The sequence below is a fragment of the Aulostomus chinensis genome, chromosome 22, assembly GCF_037954235.1.
Source record: "Aulostomus chinensis isolate RoL2024-O1b breed Wild chromosome 22, RoL_Achi_v1.0, whole genome shotgun sequence".
Classification (NCBI taxonomy): domain Eukaryota; kingdom Metazoa; phylum Chordata; class Actinopteri; order Syngnathiformes; family Aulostomidae; genus Aulostomus; species Aulostomus chinensis.
Genome location: NC_141341.1, coordinates 10676746 through 10697611, shown reverse-complemented (window position 1 = coordinate 10697611; position 20866 = coordinate 10676746). Strand labels below are relative to the sequence as shown.

The 20866-nt window shown below is 40.6% G+C and overlaps 1 protein-coding gene across 1 annotated transcript in view; it reads right to left on the bottom strand.

Annotated features, from left to right (window-relative positions):
- Window positions 1-17665, bottom strand: part of LOC147240722 (dolichyl-diphosphooligosaccharide--protein glycosyltransferase subunit STT3B) — a 69050-nt gene extending 51385 nt beyond the window's left edge. Inside the window, exon 1 of the mRNA XM_086192989.1 lies at window positions 17156-17665. Coding sequence (XP_086049115.1) covers window positions 17156-17415 — 260 coding nt within the window. The 5' untranslated portion in view covers window positions 17416-17665. The remainder of the gene's footprint in view (window positions 1-17155) is intronic.
- Window positions 17666-20866: the final 3201 nt, after the last annotated feature.

Below are 20866 nucleotides of genomic sequence, written 5' to 3'. Positions count from 1 at the left end.
AACCATGCTGAATACAGATATCACCATGGGGGGCTTCCAGACTTTGTAAAACACACAGAAAGCTACTCCGTTATAACTGTGACTCCACAAGCATAATTGCAGTGGAGGAAGAGGACATTGATTTGTTTGGGGGGGCAAAATTGATGTGATAATTTCCGGTAGCAAAAAGACAATGAGCTTTTTGATATTTCTTCCCAATTAAATGTCACCCCAGACTAAAGGTGTGGAAAATAATCTATATTAATCGATGCATAGATGTGCATGTGCGTGATGCGAGTGCATCGGCTCATTCACTGGGTATGATGCAATTGATGGGTGAAATCTAGATTCATCTCGATGCGTTGGTGTGTATCGGTAAAATCCGATGCAAGCGCCGTTTTCTTCATGTTAAACTTCACCCCATCTGCTGTTCCCCAGGAGCTATGAATGCACCATCATTATTTTGCGTATTGTATTGAATACGGACGGAAGCCGTGAGGCATAAACAATACACTACTAGTAAAACAGCATGGACGTTCGCGCGAACAGCAGCGAGGAAGCTTCTATATTTAATGCACCCGCAACGTTTAAATCATATGTTTGGAAACACTACGGATTCGCAAAGAAAGACGGAAAGCTCGACAAAACGTCCGTCATTCGCAAAGAATGCCGCGTTAGGAAGCCGTACAACGGCAGCACGACAAACATGCAGACCCACTTAAGAAGAGTACACCACATCACCGACAAGTCTACCGCCACCTCCCCGCTTCCCCGTCTAGTTCCTCGCCGGACACCGGAGAAACATTGATTGCACTGTTGAAAAAGTCACTTTAGGTTACTCATTGAGTGTTTTGTTGTTGCTGTGTACTGTACTTTTTACAGCAGTAATTATTGTTTAATTGTTTTTCTCTTTTATTGTTGCAGAACTCACTCAAATCACTGATTCTCAGTGGCCAGTTAGAAAGTCAACTCTAGCAGTTTGGCAGACAGTGTTATGGCCATTGAATGGTTTATTTGCACCATGTTAGGCCATGCATTAGTTGTTTAATAATGTGTACTGTAATATGACCCGACTAGGACAGAGCACTTGTGTGATGTAGGTTTGGGATTGGAATCCTTTAGGATTTTATTGATTCAGATTCCTTAACAGTTGCAGGTCTGTCTAATCCGTGTAACTGTACAAAACGGAACCCAAAGGACACTTATGGGTTCATTTGGTTCTATTTGTAGACTCAGAATTATGATGGTCCTTGAAATTTAAAAGTTAGAGAACCACTGCTATTGTGATTGCATAGACGATGTGAAAGTGTGAGGAAAGTTGTTGCTGTTTTAAGATGGCAAAAAGAATTTGCATGAAGTGGTGCATAGTAAAAAAGACAAACAGCACTTTTGTTGAATTTACTGCCAAGTGCCCATAAGGAATAAAGCCAAATCCTTTTTGTCGTACCATACTGAATTCCATTTTTTTTTTTAGGGCCTGAGCCAGAGGGTACTTCATTTAATTTCTTTTTTTTTCTTTGCTTATTTGCATCATGTTGAATCGCATCATATCGCAACAAATTGCATCATATCGTATCGCATTGATTTGAACTAAATGATTATTGCATCGTATCGCATTGTGAAGAGGGTAAATCGTATCGCATCGTATCGGCAGAAAATTATAATCGTTAAAAGTATCGTATCGCTGGCAGTGCATCGAGATGTGTATCGAATCGTCCTCAGTGCTGAGATTCACACCCCTACCCCAGACATGTTGTAGCTGCCACTCTTTAGAGCTTTGGTGCCGAGGATGAAAGATTGCTGGTGGCTACATGGATACTATTGCAGTTGCGTGTGCTGCTACCCATCCTCCAGGACGAGGCTTCCCAAATGAATCCCAGCACTGGGATCATTTTTTTCCCTGTGTGACTGAGACCATGCAGTGGAGTTAAAGGTCTTTTTTTCTTTTTCTTTTTTTTTTTACACAATTGTCATGTAGCGTCTGCTCAAACAGATGTGACCCATTTTGATCTCAAGGCATGTGAAGATACTACATGACTGAGAAAGCATTAGGGGATCTTCCTGTAATGTGTAACAAACTATAATAGTGCTATAAAAACATTTAAAATCAATGACCAGGGTTTGGTTTCAAAGTTTGTCGTGTCATGAACACAGACCAGTTTCCAAAAAATATGCAAAAAAGAGGAGAAAATCATATCTGTGACTGCATTTCCTTTTGACTTTGACCTTTACTTTCAAATGGACAACTTGCATGCTTCCGATGAAGAATGGTTTCAAGGTAGAATAATGATAATTTTTTTTTTTTTTTTTTAATATTCTGAATGCTCCGGTGGAGGCACAGAAAATGATATTCTGATCATAATATAGAATTTAAGGCTTACAGTAATGGGATTTTAACTGTGATTTTTTTAAGTCAGCATGAAGCCACCAAGCAGTTGTGGGGCAGAATTGGTATCACTGAGATTTTATCTTTATCTGATCCCTGTCTAACGTAATCTACCTTTATATCACTGGCCACTGGCAACCCGTCCAGGGTGAACCCCACCTCTCGCCCAATGTCTGCCCCCCCACACACACACACACCCCTCGATCCTTAACGGATAAGCAGTATATAAAATGGATGGATAGATGAATGGATATCAGTGGCCATCTGTGCCAAAACAAACATCATCATTTCATATTTCCATTTGTGCAAAAGGGTGATATTTTTAGATTTCCGTGGGTGTATGAGTCTATTTTCAAATTTCAATTTTCACATTGTCGATATTTTATGTACAGTTTGTTACCTCATCATCATCATCATCATCATCATCACTTCTCCTCACCTTTATATTACATGCTTGCTAATTTATCATTTATCATGTTGCACTACTTTTGCAAAACCTTTTGCTGCATTAACACCTGAAATGTCCTTGTCTGTAAGCCCAACAAGGGATTATCTCATCTTTTATGTTACTGTTCGCCTTAAATTTTCATTTCATTTTATTGTCCAATCAGAGCAGATTTTTATTCTCTAACCACTATGGACACGGTTATCAAATTGGGTTTTTATTCTTGTAAGCCTTCAGTTAAACAAGCAAGCTGAGAGAAGCTCATGTGACTATAAATGACAAAATATGATGAAGAACTATCAGCATTTTTTCCCCCTTTTTATTCAGCACAGGTAAAGTGAAAACTGAGTAAAAACCTGATTACAGTCCCCTGTCTGTTGTCAAGCTACCACAGCTGCCCTACCGCCTAAAGTTATCACTAAAATAAACTTACAAAGCAAATGAAGGTCAACAATGAGAGGGTAAACACATTGATACCATGCATGGCAAGGGATCAGCCGCACTGCCTCCACCACAACCTCCTGATATATGGACTGAAATTTAATCACTCTTTCTACGCTCAAAACACACAGTTGCCCTAATCCAACTTTGAAACTTCAGCAATGATTAAAAATCAAGCAGCACAAGCACTCCCAGATAAAGTATCTGTGTGAAATGCACAGTGATAGCATCTTCGTAGAAAACGGGGCTTGGGGCAAAGAGAATACATAAAAGGGAACAATGAGCTCATCCTGGATGAACCCCTCTGCCCCACCCCCTCGCGCATGCGTGCGCGTGCGCACGCGCACGCATGTGCACACACACACACACACACACACACACACACACACACACACACACACACACACACACACACACACACACACACACACACACAGCAGATTTGGATGTTGAATGAGAGCAAAGGCTTCCTCTCCCTCAAATCTCCCAATCTCAGACAGAGTGGGGAACAGATCCAAGACCTTATTACAGGGAGCATGAGAGATGTGGTTCATTTGCAGCCAAATTCAGTTTTTGTCTTGCAGGTCTCATCAAATAGGGCTCACCTTCACTTGGGGTGTCATAATGACATTTTGCCAGCTCTGGCTGCAACAAATAAAGGGAAGAGGTGTGTGTGTGTGTGTGTGTGTGTGTGTGTGTGTGTGTGTGTGTGTGTGTGTGTGTGTGTGCGCACTTGCAAGTGTGTTTGAAAAGAAGGGGATGATGGAGATGAAGAAAGAGACAAATGATTTTCTCAGCCCTGAGTCTCCTGATTGAACTGAAGCCCAGAAATGCAGAAGGGGGAATTGACGCGCTCAGTGCCAATTTTGGAATGCCCCCTATTAAGTCAAGGAGAGAGACATCTTAGTTTAAAGATTAGAATACTATCCATATTTAATCAGTCCCAGATGTTATAGAAATTGCATGGTAAAGAGGTATAAAACCAAACTCACTGGGAAAGTACGATCAATCGATACCTAGCTAAATAAAAATGTTGAACCAAATATCCCATATATGTTCCTTCAAGAAATCTGCAGAATACCATGCCTAAATCATCACTTCAGCACAATGAGCCCTTGTGTGTTTCTAATTTTCTGTTAATTTATTTATACATTTATCAACTGTTTCAACTGCTCTTCACGAAAAGGGAAAATAGACACATATACTAATGAATACAATTTTTACACTTAAAGCGGTTTCTTTGCTTTACCACAATCCAAATTTGATGATTCCCCCCAAAAAGCCATAGGTTTTACAAAACTGTTCTGTTTGTCATTTTTAAAGCTTAATAGCCTCAAACCCCTGATAAAAGGAAAATAGATTAATTTTGGCAGTTAATCTCACAGGAATTCGCATCATATTAAGTGCCAGATGGCAATGGTAAGAGAATGATAAAAAAAAAATACATTCCTTAACAACCTCACTGGCACACTGACAGAGAGTAAGGAGGTTAGTATGCCATCAATGAGAGAAAAAAAACCTAAATGCAGCTTTTATTGTTATAACACAAAGGTTTCAGGATTATTTTTATCACTAGAAAGGCACAATGACTTCTAAATACAAAGAAAGGTGACACAGGGCCTAAAGTAAATCTTATTTTGACATGAGCTGATTGGCTGAGAGGACTGGAGGGGAGTTTGATCAGTTTGAGTAAAAGACTCACTTTCTACTTCACTCAGACATTCTCATGAGAAATGAATGGAGGCATATAAAAGAAATCAAGGAAACTGCAAACAAGGTAAAAGTGACAGAAATACAAGCGCCTCTGTCAGTTTGTGAGCAAGATTGATTGGAAAAGTGTGTTTCAAGGTCAGGATAAGCAGTCATGGAGAATGAAAGTCTAATGACTGTGGTAATTGTTAAATTGCTGGAGCTATCGTGAACGGGAAATGTCAAAGTCTGCGGTCACTTATCTCTCCTGAGTGAAATCATATCTAGTGCCTAATGATCTCCTTCATATATTCCAATGAAGCTTAAGCAATACTGTTAATGGAGAGGTGCAGCTGCCATCATCCACGCTGGATTCATTCCTCGAGTATCAGAAATAACCTCCATGAAGATATCATGACTGCAGTGCATCTGCTTCAAAAGAAAGAAGCTTTGAAGGTCAGAGGTTTAGATGATAGACAGCGGAGTAGAAGATGTCTTTGAACTTGAAGTTATATGGTTGGCCCAGTAAATGAAAAGCAGGAAGGTAGTGCCAGTTGTCTAAAAGTAAAACATTAGCGTTGATAATAATCGTCCTGCCATAACCGATGCATATACAGTAAGTAAAGAATCAGAATCAGGACTTTTGTTAGGGGCTGAAGACCAATCTAGATAATTAACTACAGCTGCAATTTTTAATGGACACTTGAGGAATTTCCAGGAGCCACGAGTTGCTCTCTAAGACATGCACTCTAAAACAGCACTGTAAAAAAAGCATCCATCATCTCATATTTCATGCTCCAGGAGCCCTTCAAGCACCAGCTATCGCTTCTAACCAGAGAGGAATGAGATAACGGGGAGAAAAACAAAAGAATGTTAGAACAAAACTAAAAGGGACCTTAAAACTCTTAATGGGACTTATCTGACCAACAGTGCAATCATCCTTTTGGTGAGACCGGACCAACTGGCTCTATTTATCAGCCACAATATTCTTACTTCCCCACATACTGAACTTTGATACTTTTATGGCACCGACAGTTGGCTTTGTGTTTTCACGCTATCAGACTGTAGTGAATGTGTGAAGATGCCAAGAACCTGAAAGCTACAACTAAAATTTCTTTATTTGTCTTTATCAAGAGGTTTGATGAGAGGTTAATTTCAAAATTTGAAGATGGTGTCAAGAACCGGACAACAACTACTGGAAACAGCCTGTAACGCCACCCTGCTGCTTTATATCTTGTTTAATCACAAGTGCATTGACTCTAACATGTATGCGGAGCAAAAATACACCCTATCTGCACTCTCTGAACTACACCTGGCAAAATGCTTGGTGTTTTACCACTTCTGGTTTGCTATACTTGTATTTAAATAATTGGGTTTATTTACACATTAAAAACAAAAATTGTGGGGATGGTGGGCAAGACCTCTGTGCTCTGTTTATGCCCAACAAGTCCATTCAGGACAGGGAAATAATCAACCTACTTCACATAACAATTGGTCAGGTAGAAAAATCCTCTGTTCCATATGAAACCTCTCTGAAGATTCCATTCCTTTTCTTCATCACATAGAACCACTTCTTCTCTGACATTTCGCGGAACAAGTGCACCAACACTAAGAACACTTTTGAGGATGGATTGACAGAAAGCCTGTGCAATTATTTCCAATTGAACAGTTATCACATCTCTCTCCTCTCTATAGTGACAACGACGCGCCTAACTCTGCTCCCTTCAGACATGATGAGAGCACCACATAGTACCTAATAGCTTTAATTATTACCCAGGTACGTGAAAATGATGCTAAACAGTTAGTGGCAAGACTTCCTTTTAGCAAACATAAAAGCTTTTTGCTCTGTAAACTCAAACACTGTTTCTAATCAAAAAACCTTTTATTTCCATTTTGGCCTTTCACCTTCATAGAGAGCCGTTTGCTTTATCTGTCAAAAACTATTTAAAAAAAAAAAAAAAAAGAAATCTATGATAAACCTGTAATATTTACCAGAATCAAAAAGGTTACATCTAGAAATTGGAGATGTCTTCAAGCCTGCAAGTGCACCGATGCCTACTGTCAGTTGCCCAGAGCTACAATGAGTCACGCTATTCTCAAAGCACTCCTTAGATTTGTTACAGCAGCAGGTTAGCTGCATGCCAACAATACCCACAGTTTCCATGAGGACAAACCTGGTTTCAGTGCACACTCATATTACATTCTGCCTTCTGACACTGACCGGCATGGAGAGGATAGTGGATGACTCTGGGGCTGAAATAACACTGGCTTTAAGGTTCTGGTGAAAATAAAAACAACCACAATATCACTGGAATTTATTGGTCTTTCCCTGTGGATAAACAAGCGAATCCACTCAAAATATGACAAGAGAATATTGCTTTGATTGCAAATGACACTGCAGCTATTACCATTTAAATGACTGCTTTGTTATTTTGATTTTGGACCTTCATTCGGTGGATCATAAAATCCATCAGACCTTTTAATGGTGTGAACTGATAACTGTTTACCTGATTACTGTGTGCCATGGATCAAAATATCTAACACTGGATAATAGCTGCCACTGATTATCATAGTCATACTGGTGGTCTCACAATGTCACTTTGTGGATTTGGTGGCTCTGGCAATGAACTCACCATCTCTTGACCTACATTCATCAGAGAGTGATCTGCACCTCCAGCCAACTGAAAAGCCCCGTTGGGGAAAAACTTTGGATTTTGGGCAGAAAGACAGTGGAAAGATGGCGGCAAGAGGGCGATGGCAGCTCCAGATAAAGTTTCATGCAAGCTATGTTAGTGCTGACTCTGTTTAAATCATGCGTTTCATTTGATCTTGCTCTGAGAGGAAGCACATACAATATATACAGTTATCATTCCAAACAAGGCGCGAAAAGAGCAAGAGAGGGTTTTTTTTTTTAATCAGAATGTTAAAATGTCACTTTCCTGAACGATTTGACAGCTGTAATTGACATCACAGCGAGAGAAAAAAAAAATCAAAGAACTCTGAAGCACTTTTCCCACTCACAAAGGAGCAACAGAACTTATGAGATGGCAAACATACTTGGACTCATCCCTGTACTTTCACATTCCTTTTCTCTGACCTTGCAGATCTACGCTATAATCTAGCCATTTAATCATTTCTTTCAGCATCAAAACAATAATTGCCCTCCAACACTTACTGTTCTACTTCCAAGACATTCTCAACCACAAAGCAGGAATACATTAGTAGGTCAATTTTGATTTTCACCGTCTTTCTTCTCCCTAATTTCACTCTCTCACTCAATCCACCTCTTTCATTTTCTCACAAATTCTCCTCCTGGCTCCTCATCACACATTTATGTCTTCCTTTACTCTCCTTAAGTTTCGCTTTTCTCTCCTTCCTACCCCTTCCTCACCACCACCCCCCCCCCCCCCCCCCGGCCTGCTGAGCCCACACTTAGCAACACAACCGTTGTTCTAAGGGCACGCTTCTGAGAAATCACAACACGTCGCGGTTACAGTCCAGCCTGCTGTCATTTGTATTTACTGTTATGACGTTTGAGCGGTTAAAAAACAGAGGTGGTCTCGTACACACAGACCGTCTTTGCTGTTGGTGTGCACTGAGAACACTCTTATGAAGCCAGATTGAATCAATTCAAATCACATTTCTCACCTACTGTATCATTTAAGTTTGACTTCAAAAATTACATTTTCATATTCTTGATGTAAATTTGAACACATCTTCATTTTAATGAGCACATAATAATGAAAGTTAATGCAACCTCATTTAGTGGCTAACTAGCTCTTATCCTGAAGATTTCACCATGGATTTGACCATTGCATTAATATTTTTAACTGGCGGGACTTGCTACAAAGTCTCAGTGTGCTTACCACAGCAAGCACTGCTGCCTTGAGTGGATGATGATGAAGACTGTGTGGGCTCTGCCTCCGCAGGCTGTCTCACATGCTTTTTTTTTGGCAATTAGGACTATCCTTCTGGAAGAAAATTTAGTCTGTGGATATCCCAGTGCACAGTGCAGTTTGACTCATCAAGTTCCTCAGCAGCATCTTGGTACCCAGGGAGGGCTCCTGTAGGGGTTAGGATTAGGGGGTTAGCATCATCCATATTTCACAGCTGGTGTGGCTCTCCCAGACTACCTGCCAGCTGCTGTACTTGATAACCACAATGATAGCACAGCCGTGTGACAGGCTCATCTTTCTCAGCCAGCCAAAGATTGCCTTCTCCAAGTGTCATTCTGTCCTGCTTGACACTACTCCATTCGTCCATCAGTCATTTCTCATCCTCTGCCCAAGCTGTCTCCGACTCTCTCCTCCCTTCAACTACTCCTCCATTCATATGGGCTCTACAACTACAGAAAGTAATCCTGGGCCGTTGTCTGGTTGTCAGATGTTCTGCCCACCTGAAACAAAACCACAGCCTTAGATCATCACACTCTGTAATGTCACACCGGGTGGACCTGCCAGTGGCTAGAGTGTGAGAATGAAGTAATAACCTCTCAATGGTCTGATGACAACACAAACACAGCAGGTGAAAAATGGTCGCATCTACGCCCAAGAAACAATAGAAAAAGAATGACCAGCAAAAACGACAAAAGACCATTAGTGGGTAAACCGGGAAATATCATGAGATGAGGGCTGGCGCTTCAAACAAAATCCAGTTTTAACAAAGTTTGCACACATTTACTTAAAACTACAATGGCTTGCGCAGTAATCATAACAGAGGGATATCTGAACAGACCATCATCATGCACTCATTAAAAATATCACTCACACACAAATGAAGAGTCACATATGGGATTCTTTTAGTGGTAATCTTGAGCCCTGCTACATTAACATTAGCTTAGTCTACTGATAGGTTGAAAGGGTGTGTAAAAAGGTAGGTACAGCATAAAAAAGTGATAGTCCAAAACACCATAGTCTGACCTCTTTCTGACAGCAACGATTGAGAAAATCACAGGCAAAATCACAACACATTCTGAATATAAATTTCTACATCTTGGTACAAAAAAAAAATCGTGCCTCAAATTAAAAAAGTACAATCTCATGAAAATTATGTTTTTGTCGGGTAAGTCAGTAAATATTTGTTTTAAACCGAGATGCTCAGATTTATTAGCAATATATCAGTATCTTATATCAGCTGATATTTATGTAGTTTATTGCCATGGACGGCACCTGCAAATAAGATGACATAGATTGATGACAGTGGCCGAGGTTCAACTGTTGATGTGAAAGAAATTGAAGGTTGAATGAATTTGCATCCATTCAAAGATTCCAATATAATACCTAGCTTTCGTAATAGTCTCTTTTTGGGGATTTGATTGATTAAGTCAGCTCTTAGCAAGCTACCTTGAGATGCTGAGGATGCTTGTCGGAGAATTTCTAGGGAGTTTCTGCAAAATGTTGGAGGGATTAAATTGAAAGGAGAAAAATACTGAAGAATAAGCTGAGTTGAGCTATTTGAACTATTCAGTAATGCTTTAGAGATGCTTTAAGCAGCTGATCCTATTAAATTGGCCCTGTTGTAAGTAGTCTATCAGCTACAGAAGACATTCAATTTAACCTGAGGCAAAGGCTGACAAAATAATGAATCCCCCTATCTGCCCTGCATAAAAACATAAAGCATACACATATGTACATACAAACGAAATGATGAAGCAGCTTTTGGAGGAGCGAAATCTCTTTGGCTCCACCACCAAAACCTCCCTCAGATTAGATGCCTGGCAGCCATTCATTCCTTTTCTCCCTCTCCACCTCCTACTATCCATCCAATGTTTTTCTCACTCCTCTTTTCTTCTCCTCTCTGTATGCAGGTGCGGTCGCCCACAGAGCTGCATACTGACTCCTGTCAGTAGGACAACAGGGATGATAAGCACAGATTCATACTGCCCCCCCCCCCCCAACCTCCAATGACCTTGTGTATTCCATCCAGAGGGCATCATGGACCCCCTTCAAAGTCAATGTTTGGAAGACTAGATGGCAACGAGGCATCTTAAGCCATGTTCTCAAAGTCTCCATTCTACAATGACAGTAAACATATAGTCACCAACAGGGAGAACCAGGTCATCCCACTCTAACTTCATTTTTTTGTCCCACAAAATGAGTTCCAAATTTAGAGGTGACTCTGCACATCCATCTTCTTCAACTGTTAGTGTCACAATACTATTTTTCTACTGTGGTTCTCAGCCACCAGTAACATAAGTCTGACTTTGCAGCCACTTCCCCCACTGATACAAACCCAGACCAACTATAATTGTTCTATGTGTCTTGGTTTTCTAATGGAAGACAGAGAAGAACTTCAAGCATAGACCCAGACTGCTGACCTGGCAACCACTTGTGCTACTCATGCACAGAACATGGAAACACGCAAGAGAAAACACTTGCACAGGCATTCAACAGGAGTGCACCCAATTACAGGCTTGCATATGTTCAGTACACTCACTGGTCCTTCCGTTTTTCCACAGACAAATGGGTTCTGTAGAGCGGGTGGTCAACCACATCAAAGCGGCCATAACAACACAGCACAAACAGTCTAACAAAAGCTGCATGAACCATGCATCTCTACTCTGCATGACACATTCAGATGTGTGCATTAAGTTTATCCAGTGTTTCTGTTTGTGTTCAGCTACATTGTTGACATTTAATGAGAGCTTTAAAGTCCTGCTGACAGCCAGCGACTGTTCTCACTGAATGGCAATGTACACTCCCCTTTTCTCTCATTTATAGAGTAGGTTTGCAGAGGTGAGGGATGTTTCTGGCGAATTAATGGGAAAATTTAGAACAAATTTCCATTGGAAGTTTAGCTTTGTGCTAATCTTGCTTATTTGTATTCATTTATGCAAAGGTACATATAGTTTTACAGTGTATAGATTACCTCCAAATTTCCAGTTTATTCCTATAAAATCCCATTTATTTCGATAGAAAGTTTCCAGATGTGAATATTGTGCCTATGACTGACAGGTCATATAGCTAGTGAATTCACATAAATTACTTTTACAGTTTAAATGGGAACTATAACAAATTCAATCCTCTAATGAAACAGAGATTGTTGTCAACTCGTAATACCACTTTGCTCTTCAGGAGGTGACAGGGAGTCACTGTAGCATGAAGGGTGCTACTCAGCTTTGATCTCTCCCTGGAGCACCCAACGGTAGCGCCACAGCTGTCCAGAGACAAAATAGTTATTAGTTTTGGTGTGACAGTCTTCTGTGAAATGGCTTGTAGCTCCACTCTCAAGTATTAGAAAAAGATTGGGCCAAAATGAAAAAGCACCCGTAATGACAGAGGATGACTTAGTAGAATTTTGTTTTTAATGCAGAAAACTGGACACCATCTCGATGCATAATATTTCATAAGCTGTTGGACAGTCAGTCATCAGGGTTCACATCTTGAGCCAAGCGTCTGCTAGGAAGATCAATCTTGACTTATTCTCCATTTTCCCACACTACTGCACTAGCCAACATGTTGCTGTGCCAGCAGCCGCTCCCAGGATGGCCTAATCTACTTTGAGATGTGTGTCATGTTTTTTGCGTGTGTGTGTAAAAGAGAAAATACACATAAAAGCTGTTACCGTCACTAATTTTGATAGCTTTTAAGAGCTGAGGTGGTAACATCACTTGGTGTGTGTGTGTGTGTGTGTGTGTGTGTGGGGGGGGGGGGGGGTTCACAGCGCTTAACTTTGCAGCAGCAAAGACTAGATTATTGAGGGTCCAAGGGACTAAAACACCCTGTCCTATGCAATAACTGATATGAAAGTGTTTGAGATAATAGATAGTGGAAGGAGGTATCCACTAATGTTTCAGGAGTTGAATCACACTGCTTTTATCAACTATCAAAAGCAGGTTCAGTGCCTCCTAAAGAGCCAGTAGATTTAAACACACACTAAACAGAGCCTACTTCAACTCCTTTAAGGATATTAAGGGAACCAATGAGAGTAGCCATTACAATTTAGATTCCTCAGGGAAATTAAAATCTTGTTCAAGGAGAGAGGCAGGTGAGAAGGCTACGTGGAGACAGAATAAATAAGGATGTGTTCTCAAGGTTTTAATGTATTTTAGGCAGTTTGTTCAGAGCTGAAATTGTTATCCTAACCTGGTTGTGTTGCTGTGGTGATGGATGTGTGAACAGCAGCTGGTCTTATCGATACTTCTTCAACTCTTTCCTAAAATGCACATTCATCTCAAGGATTGCCATTTTCAGCTTGAATAAAACAGTTATCCCAAATCCTTTGTCAAAAATTCTATTCTATCTAGCATGTTACATACCAACTTTGCATGGCTACCATTGGTACTTCTTTATTAGCAATGCTATAACAGCTAAGTATTGCACCTATTACAGCATTCCAACCACATTAACAACTAACAGACAGGCTATTATTTGACTGAGCGATTAACACTGTGGGGTTTTTTTCTGTTTAAGTTATTCTTCACCGCCAGGTGTCTCCAATCACTGCATACACTTTAACCATGCAGTCCATGCCATAAGTCAGTAGAAGTGCAGCAGAAGTTGCACCAGGGGATCGTAAAGTTAAAGTTGATTATTTTCTGACAGTTAAAACTCTAAGTATTCAACTTCAAATGACATTAAGCAGCAAGAACTCCAACCAACCGTGGCTACAGACTTTACATTGACAAGATGTGAAAGTAAACAAATCGCTCTGTTGCACTATTGAAGCCCAGCATTCTCCGCAAGTTTGGACTGAAAAATGCACAAAACAAATGGGCAAATCAGAGACCTTAACAGTCAACGAATGTAGTGCTGCAACTGTTTACTTCTTGATAATTTCTTCTGTCGATCTACAGATGTTAGTTTTTTGCCATTTCTACTTATGTACTTGGTTGAGAGCAGCGGCAGCACTGCCGGGCTCCTGTGCTCTTTGAGGTAGTGTATGTGTTTTGTAAAATTTTTACATGGTGGGTGACTGAAAATGATGGTGTCTGGTGGAAAACAAGTGATTCATCAGCATTTAGTCAAGGTGGGCAATAAAAGCCAACATCCTGTAAGACACACAGCATGCATCTCCCTCGACCAGTGATGCAACGCAGCACTTCTGATACTGACAGGACACAGCGAGAGGTCTGTTTGTGTGTGTATTATACCCAAGTACCCAGCTCATTATTTGCTTGACAGAGACAATGCCTTCCCCCTCACTTCCCTGTCAGAAAGTACAAGAACTGGCAAGGCTTCCCCTCCCATACGGCCATCCATCCAGGTTTCCGTCTACTTCACCTTCAGTCACCCGTGTGAGGAAACACCACCAGCGGCTTGGCAAATATCAATACGAATGTACTTGTATAAGCAGGGTTGATGACTTACAAAAGGTAAAGTGCAGTCTAGTAGTAAAATCTTTTACAGAAACCAACAACACATTCATTGCCTGAAGGGCTCAAGAGTTTCTCAGACAGGAAAAGCTTGATCAAAGAGCGTGTAATGCATTTTTAAGTTTTGACGCAACATTTCTATTGCTGTTGAGAATGAAGAGGATTAAAAAAAAACTAACCGCCATCTGGCCTTAAAACTATCAACAAATATTAGGAAACCAAGTGAGCACATCCAAGTTTACAGGCATGCCATAAAGGGGGCTCGCCAATAGAATTAGCACAGCTTGTAATGTTTGTATATTGCAGAGTAAGCCTGACATTTAGGCACTTGGAAATCCTATCTTGATTCTTCAAATTGCCAGTTTGTTTAACATAACGCTAGGCTTTGGATAATTTCATGCTCTGCACATAATAAAATCAATAACAGCATCCACACATTCACTCTGATGACCCCAATTATGTGCGTCTAGGAGTGACAACTACTTCCAATCAGAATCCTGTGAGTCTGCAGTTATAAAATAAAAAGATGTGTTTATGTAAGTGTTTCTTGTGGTCAAAAAGGTTCAGACATAAGCATGCACAATGCAATATGGAAAGCCAAGAAGGCGATGAGGAAAATACAGGAAGAAAGAAAACACCTTTAAATAATATGTAATTTGCTCACACAGGGGTCAGTTTTTGTGAAATTAATCTACTCTATATCAAATTAGAGCTATGGTAGTGCTATACACACTGAAAAATAAATAAGATAAAAGATCAGTTCTTGGCATCCTTATGAGGACTCAAGCAAGACAGAACTTAAGGTGGCTCAATTCAAGTCAAATACATTTACGAAGTTCTGGTGCAATCTGGTTTAATTAATGGATTTTTTTTTTAAACGATTATGTCTATTTTGCTTGCTAATGTTTCGTCATATAAAATGTCACTTTGTTACTATTTGCACATTTAAGCCTCCCACCGCTTATTAAAACCGCTGCTTTGATTTAAGGGTCAGAGAGAGCGTTATGGAGAACAACAGATGTAGACCAGTCCAGCCCAGCGAGGGCTTTGGAACTTTCAAATATCAAAGACTGACTCCCCTTTGTTTCCAAAATGCTGCGCAATACTAATTCTCCGTAAGTGGAAACTGATGCCACTTTACACCCACAGCTCTTACGAAAGCTCAACTATCGTGCATTTATCGAACTTGGAATACGACCTGGTGATATGTCTGGATCACAGAAGGCCCAATACTTGCTCGGGGTCAAATGTGTGTCAAAGTACCATTGTAGTTTAAACATTGTAGTGTTACAGCGATATCCCAGCATGCAAGTGGTACGCCAAAGACTTCATAAAACATCTTTTTTTTTCTTTTTTTTTTTAGTACATATCCTCACAAAAATCCCACCTTTAGCTTTAAATGAGTCTTCCAATTAAAACGAGAATAATGACACAATTTTGATAGAAAAATGCAATGACACTTGCTATATTGGTCAATCAGATTACAGCTTATACCTACAATATTTATCTATATAATGACACACACTTTTCTTCTTCTATTCATTTTCTTTTCCTACATACACCTTGCTAATACACTTATATATATATATATATATATATATATATATATATATATATATATGTCTATAATATTTTATTATTATTTCCTAAGGTTACATATTTCTGTTCATGAATGGGAGCATTACAACAGATGAATTTACCCTCCATAGGACTATAACGTTTTGGGGATTGTGACAATCATTAGGGAAACTGCAATGAAAATGATCACAATTTTTCCGCCCCTAAATCTCAGAGCCCTTAATCTCACCATTACTACACTGGTTTGCAAAATATCATTATTAAAATACCAACTGTGTGACCACCCAGGATGATAATCGGATATATGGAGGCTATAAAGAAAGAATGCAGCCCCTCACGGGTCTTGGACCACTAGTTCGCAATACTAAGGTAATTCTTCAGAGCAGATTCAAATATCTCAACCCATGTCAAACTCGACCTAAACCTGAGCCTTGGCCCCTGGCTATTAAACGTAATCAAGTCACCAACAGAATTTAAGACACAAATATTACCCTGAACTAGATGGAGTTGTCCTTGGAATTTCATAAATGAATGCATCAGTCGCGCTGTCTGGTTGAAGCCACAGTGGAGGGGATGACAGTGCATTGTGATGACAGTCTCACCAGACCGGATAAGTTGGCTTCCGGGTTACAAACCGTCTGCTGCCATGATGAGCATGCAGCACCGGCTCTTACACGCACGAAATTCTTACTCTCCAGCATGGTTTTACACCTTTTATATATAAAATTATCAACTCATATGGTCTCAAACCAAACTTGTTAAAGTAGCATCAATCAGTCTTACATATACATGATACGGGAAACACCACTCCGAAGTGATTATCATGCCTCAAAATACTCTGGAAGTCCAGAGAAAGCACGTCCTCCTCACTTCTCCACATGCTCACCTCCTGCGAAATGAAGCTGTGCATGCGGCTAATAGTTTAGTCTTACAAGAGTGGTCAAAGCACACTCCACACTAGCTAGCTGAATGATATCAGGGACTTTAAAGGTCAAGGTCCCTGTGACAGTCATTTGATTTGGTCAGTGACCTCCTAATCTGTGTGTTTGGTCAAGGAACGGCAGAGATACTTTGGTCATTATCGGGAAAACGACCGCTTATCTTGGGTAGAGGAGCTGACAAGGAGAGCTAACAACTGTCAGTTGTTTAGTAACGTTGGTGAAAGTTACATTCACCGTGCTGAATTAATGACGTGACAACTATGAAACGTTATTACTAAATTTGTAAATGACCACCAGGAACCATTCAACCGTAATAAAAAAAACAAACACCTATCACTGCAAGTAGTTAACCAGAGAGCGTCATCTAGCTTAATGTTGCTTACCATGGGTCAAACTCGTGGATGATGCTCTCGAACCGGATCACCGCGAAAAGTCTGGAGCTGAATCCAGCCAGGCAGGCCAGGAAGAGAATGCTAAAGGAGAGTAAAGACTGCCACCCTGCTGGCTGTGTCAGTCCACCAGACAGGCCTCCTTTGCCCCCTCCTCCACCCGCGGCGCTGGGTCGGCTGTTTCCGTGCACCGAGCCCCCGGCATTGGTGGGCGCTTTGTGCTTGCCGTCGCTGGCTGCGTGGTGCTCCGCCATTTCTGCGTGCAGTGTCGGTTAGGTTTGCTAGAGCGTCCCTCCGGCCACGCTCCGGTATCTCCCTCCGCCCCGTGCTGGTGTTAACTCCTTAAGTTGGCGCCCGTCTCCCCTTGGTATCCTATATTCTGGGTCCCCTGAGTATATATATATATTTTTTAATTCACTACAACCACTCCGAGAGACAGCCGTTACATCCCGTGATGCCTACTTCTGCGCCACATCGAGTCCAGTCCGCGACAGTCAATCCGCTGGTGGTGTAATGCTGTGGACGAGTCTACCAAAAGAACAAATCTTTTGGGTGAACACGTTCATTCCTTGAAAGGACCTGTCAACTTTATTGTTCATTCCAGCTCTCCACGGTTGTCAGGGCAGGGTACCCAAACTATCTGAACTATGTCACTATTTTAGTCTAAATGAAACATTCTGCATGGCTTTTCTTTGATTCTGGAAATATTGTCTTCATAAACCACCAGCGATACTGAAATAAAACCCATATTCAGAATTCTGTGAGGAATGAATTGCATCTTTGACTTTGGTTCTGACTTTGAGGACCAATCATCCAAACATCTTTAAAAACAGCTCTGCACTTTCTTGACAGGACAGCAGTGCACACGCCAAATTCATGTGATAATTTAGCACCATATATGCGATTAGCATAACGGAACTGGATGGTGTTTATATCAACTTCCTGTTAGCAAATGCTAACCATACACGGCTCACTCTTTCATCTTTCTCAAACATCGCACCGTGCTGACCGATGTGACCGGAACATGTCTCGTTGAACGAATCTTTCTAAGCGAACGGACTCTAGTGATTCATTATACCCAAAGGGACGATCATTCAGCTCACTTCTAACCGCTTCGATTCAACACCGGCGGAAAAAGGAGGAATGGATGCGATGGGCGGGGTGTCACGAGGCTCTAGCGGCCTCTCACAAATCGACAGGTACGAGGGGGTGGAGCCTTATACCGTTGAACCAATCGGAGAGTAGCATTGAGTGGATTGACAGATGAATACACCAATGGAGACGCAGTAAAATTTAGACTTCAACTGATTGAAATAAAGATTATCCTGTTATGTATGATTTTATGTCACTCTGGCTAGCACTATATCTACGATAATTGTTTCTGAGTTTAGAGTGGAGTGAATTAAATTGAATTTGTTACATTTTGAGCGAATAACACAAAGAAGTGCACATAAAGCAAAAATCTTTGAATGAATCTGTCTCCAAGCTGCCAAAAGCTATAGACAGGTGTGTGAAGATAAATGATCTCTGTGAGAGCAATATTTCTGTTGCCCTTGGATGTTCTGGCCTGGGTGATAGAGTGGTAATAAAGATTGATGTGTCTCATCATTATTATGTCCCCCAGCAAAGACACGAGCACAACATTCATCACTCAGGATCGCACTTTCAGAACTTCCCCAAAGCCTTGAAATGGACTGTAATGGAATAAGACACCTTTTTTGAACATTTCAAATAAATGGTGAGATTTTTTTGATTGATTATATACATTCATTTTGTTCTTGCACTGTTTCATATAACCATAAGACAGGCAGGCAGGATTATTGATTTATCTGAGATGTGATTCAATCCTCGAGGGTGGAAGAACAATAGTCCAACAGTCCTCCGCAGTGTAATATTATAGAGAGAAACAACTTTTTTCCCCCTGTATACAGCAGGTCGGTGTGGACAAAAAAATTCCTCCTCCTCCTCCATAACACTAGTTGCTTGTGATGCTGTTGCTTCTGGTTCCCTCAGAGCAGTGTGTAATCAAAAAAGCCTATGTCTAAACAAACACCCTAATTGCTAATTATGGAAATGTTCAAGCAGATGCTGTGCATTTAAACCGTACTACACTAAACATCTAAGCTTGTGTTCTTTTGCCATTAGTTTGTTGTAAATAACCAATTTTCATCAAATTGATCCGAAATTCCTTCCATATTTTGAAGCGATGACGTCGCAACCCCTTCACCCATAACTTAATGATTTAAAAAATATGTATATAAATGAAATATTCATGTAGGAGAAATGGACTGAAGTTTTAGCTGCCGTGGATCATCTGGGGAGTGGAAGAGGAGATAAGAGGAAGATGAGAATGAGATGGGGAGATAACAGGGAGATGAAAGGGAGATAAGGACGATTACGAAAATTGATGGGGGTCATCATGGAGAGTGGAGCGGAGGAAGTGGACTGTGAGTTCATGACAAGCTCATGCCAGCTAAAGCTTCACGAGCGTCGGCGATGTACGAGGCATGTAGAGCTGAGCCTCAGTTCTAAAAGGTAAAAGGAACTCAAATACATATACGCCCACAGAAAAACACACATATGTGTAAAGATACAATACATGCAAAACATGTATTCCCACACAAAGGCACGTGCACACTGATGAACATATTTGTGTATGTGTGAGGATAAACCTCCATGTGCTTTTACGCTGACACATACACACGTGTACACACAGCACCTCAGCCATCCATCAAGACCTGCTTATGGCACGATGAACACTCCAACCCTTCGCCCACGACCACCCCTTTACATCCAAATTATGAATGGATGACCTTTGAGACAAATAGAAATGTAGACTGTGAAGATTGCTTCAGTCTCATCTCTTGTCAAAAGGCCAAACCCAGATGAAAGCCAGCCAAAATGAGAGCTGTTGCCAGGCAGGGCAGCTTTGCTTTCCTCTGGCTCCAGAGGCAGATGTTTGTGTTTGCTTTGTCTTTCTTTTTCACTCTCTTTCTTCCTCCCAAGAACATTAGGGAATAGCTGAGTGTATTCTTGGCATTCTTAGGTGTCTATACAGCTTTACTTTGCCAAAGGCCAATCTGGAAAAAAAGAAAAGAAAAGAAAAGAAAAGAAAAATCTTAAGATGCCTGGCAAGAAATGCTCTTTGCACCTTTATCTTTGTCATTCTCATTTTATCGAGAGCACATGTGTGAAAGCATACAAGAGAGAGGTGCCATAACAGAGGATGGTAAATTCTGTGTTTCCAAAAATATTTCTTTATGCTTCGTTTATGTTGTTTCTCAATATGCAGTGTTGCCTTGAGCTGCAGTGCACTGTGACTACCTCGGTGTACTGGAGGCACACTTGTATCTATTGCAGTCCTGTTACAAGACCTTTTATTTTTCTAAATCCAAGCTTGAATTGAATAGGTCTTTGTTGCGAATATAGATTCAATGAATTCTAGTCTGAATGTCCCCTTCCCCCATGCCAGTAAAACACAAAATACTTGTTATTCTCTTTTTCCTTAACAGCTTACAGCAATATAACCTGGCTGGCAAGAAACACTCTTTAAACCTTTCTCTCTGTTATTCAGTTCAGAGACAGATATACTGAACAAAATGTGAAAACTACACAATTCTTTTTTTAAACATTTCCTGTTTTTGTGATTCAAAACCAAGTAAAGCAAGTACACTACTACAATTCCGTAGTACACAACAAATCACC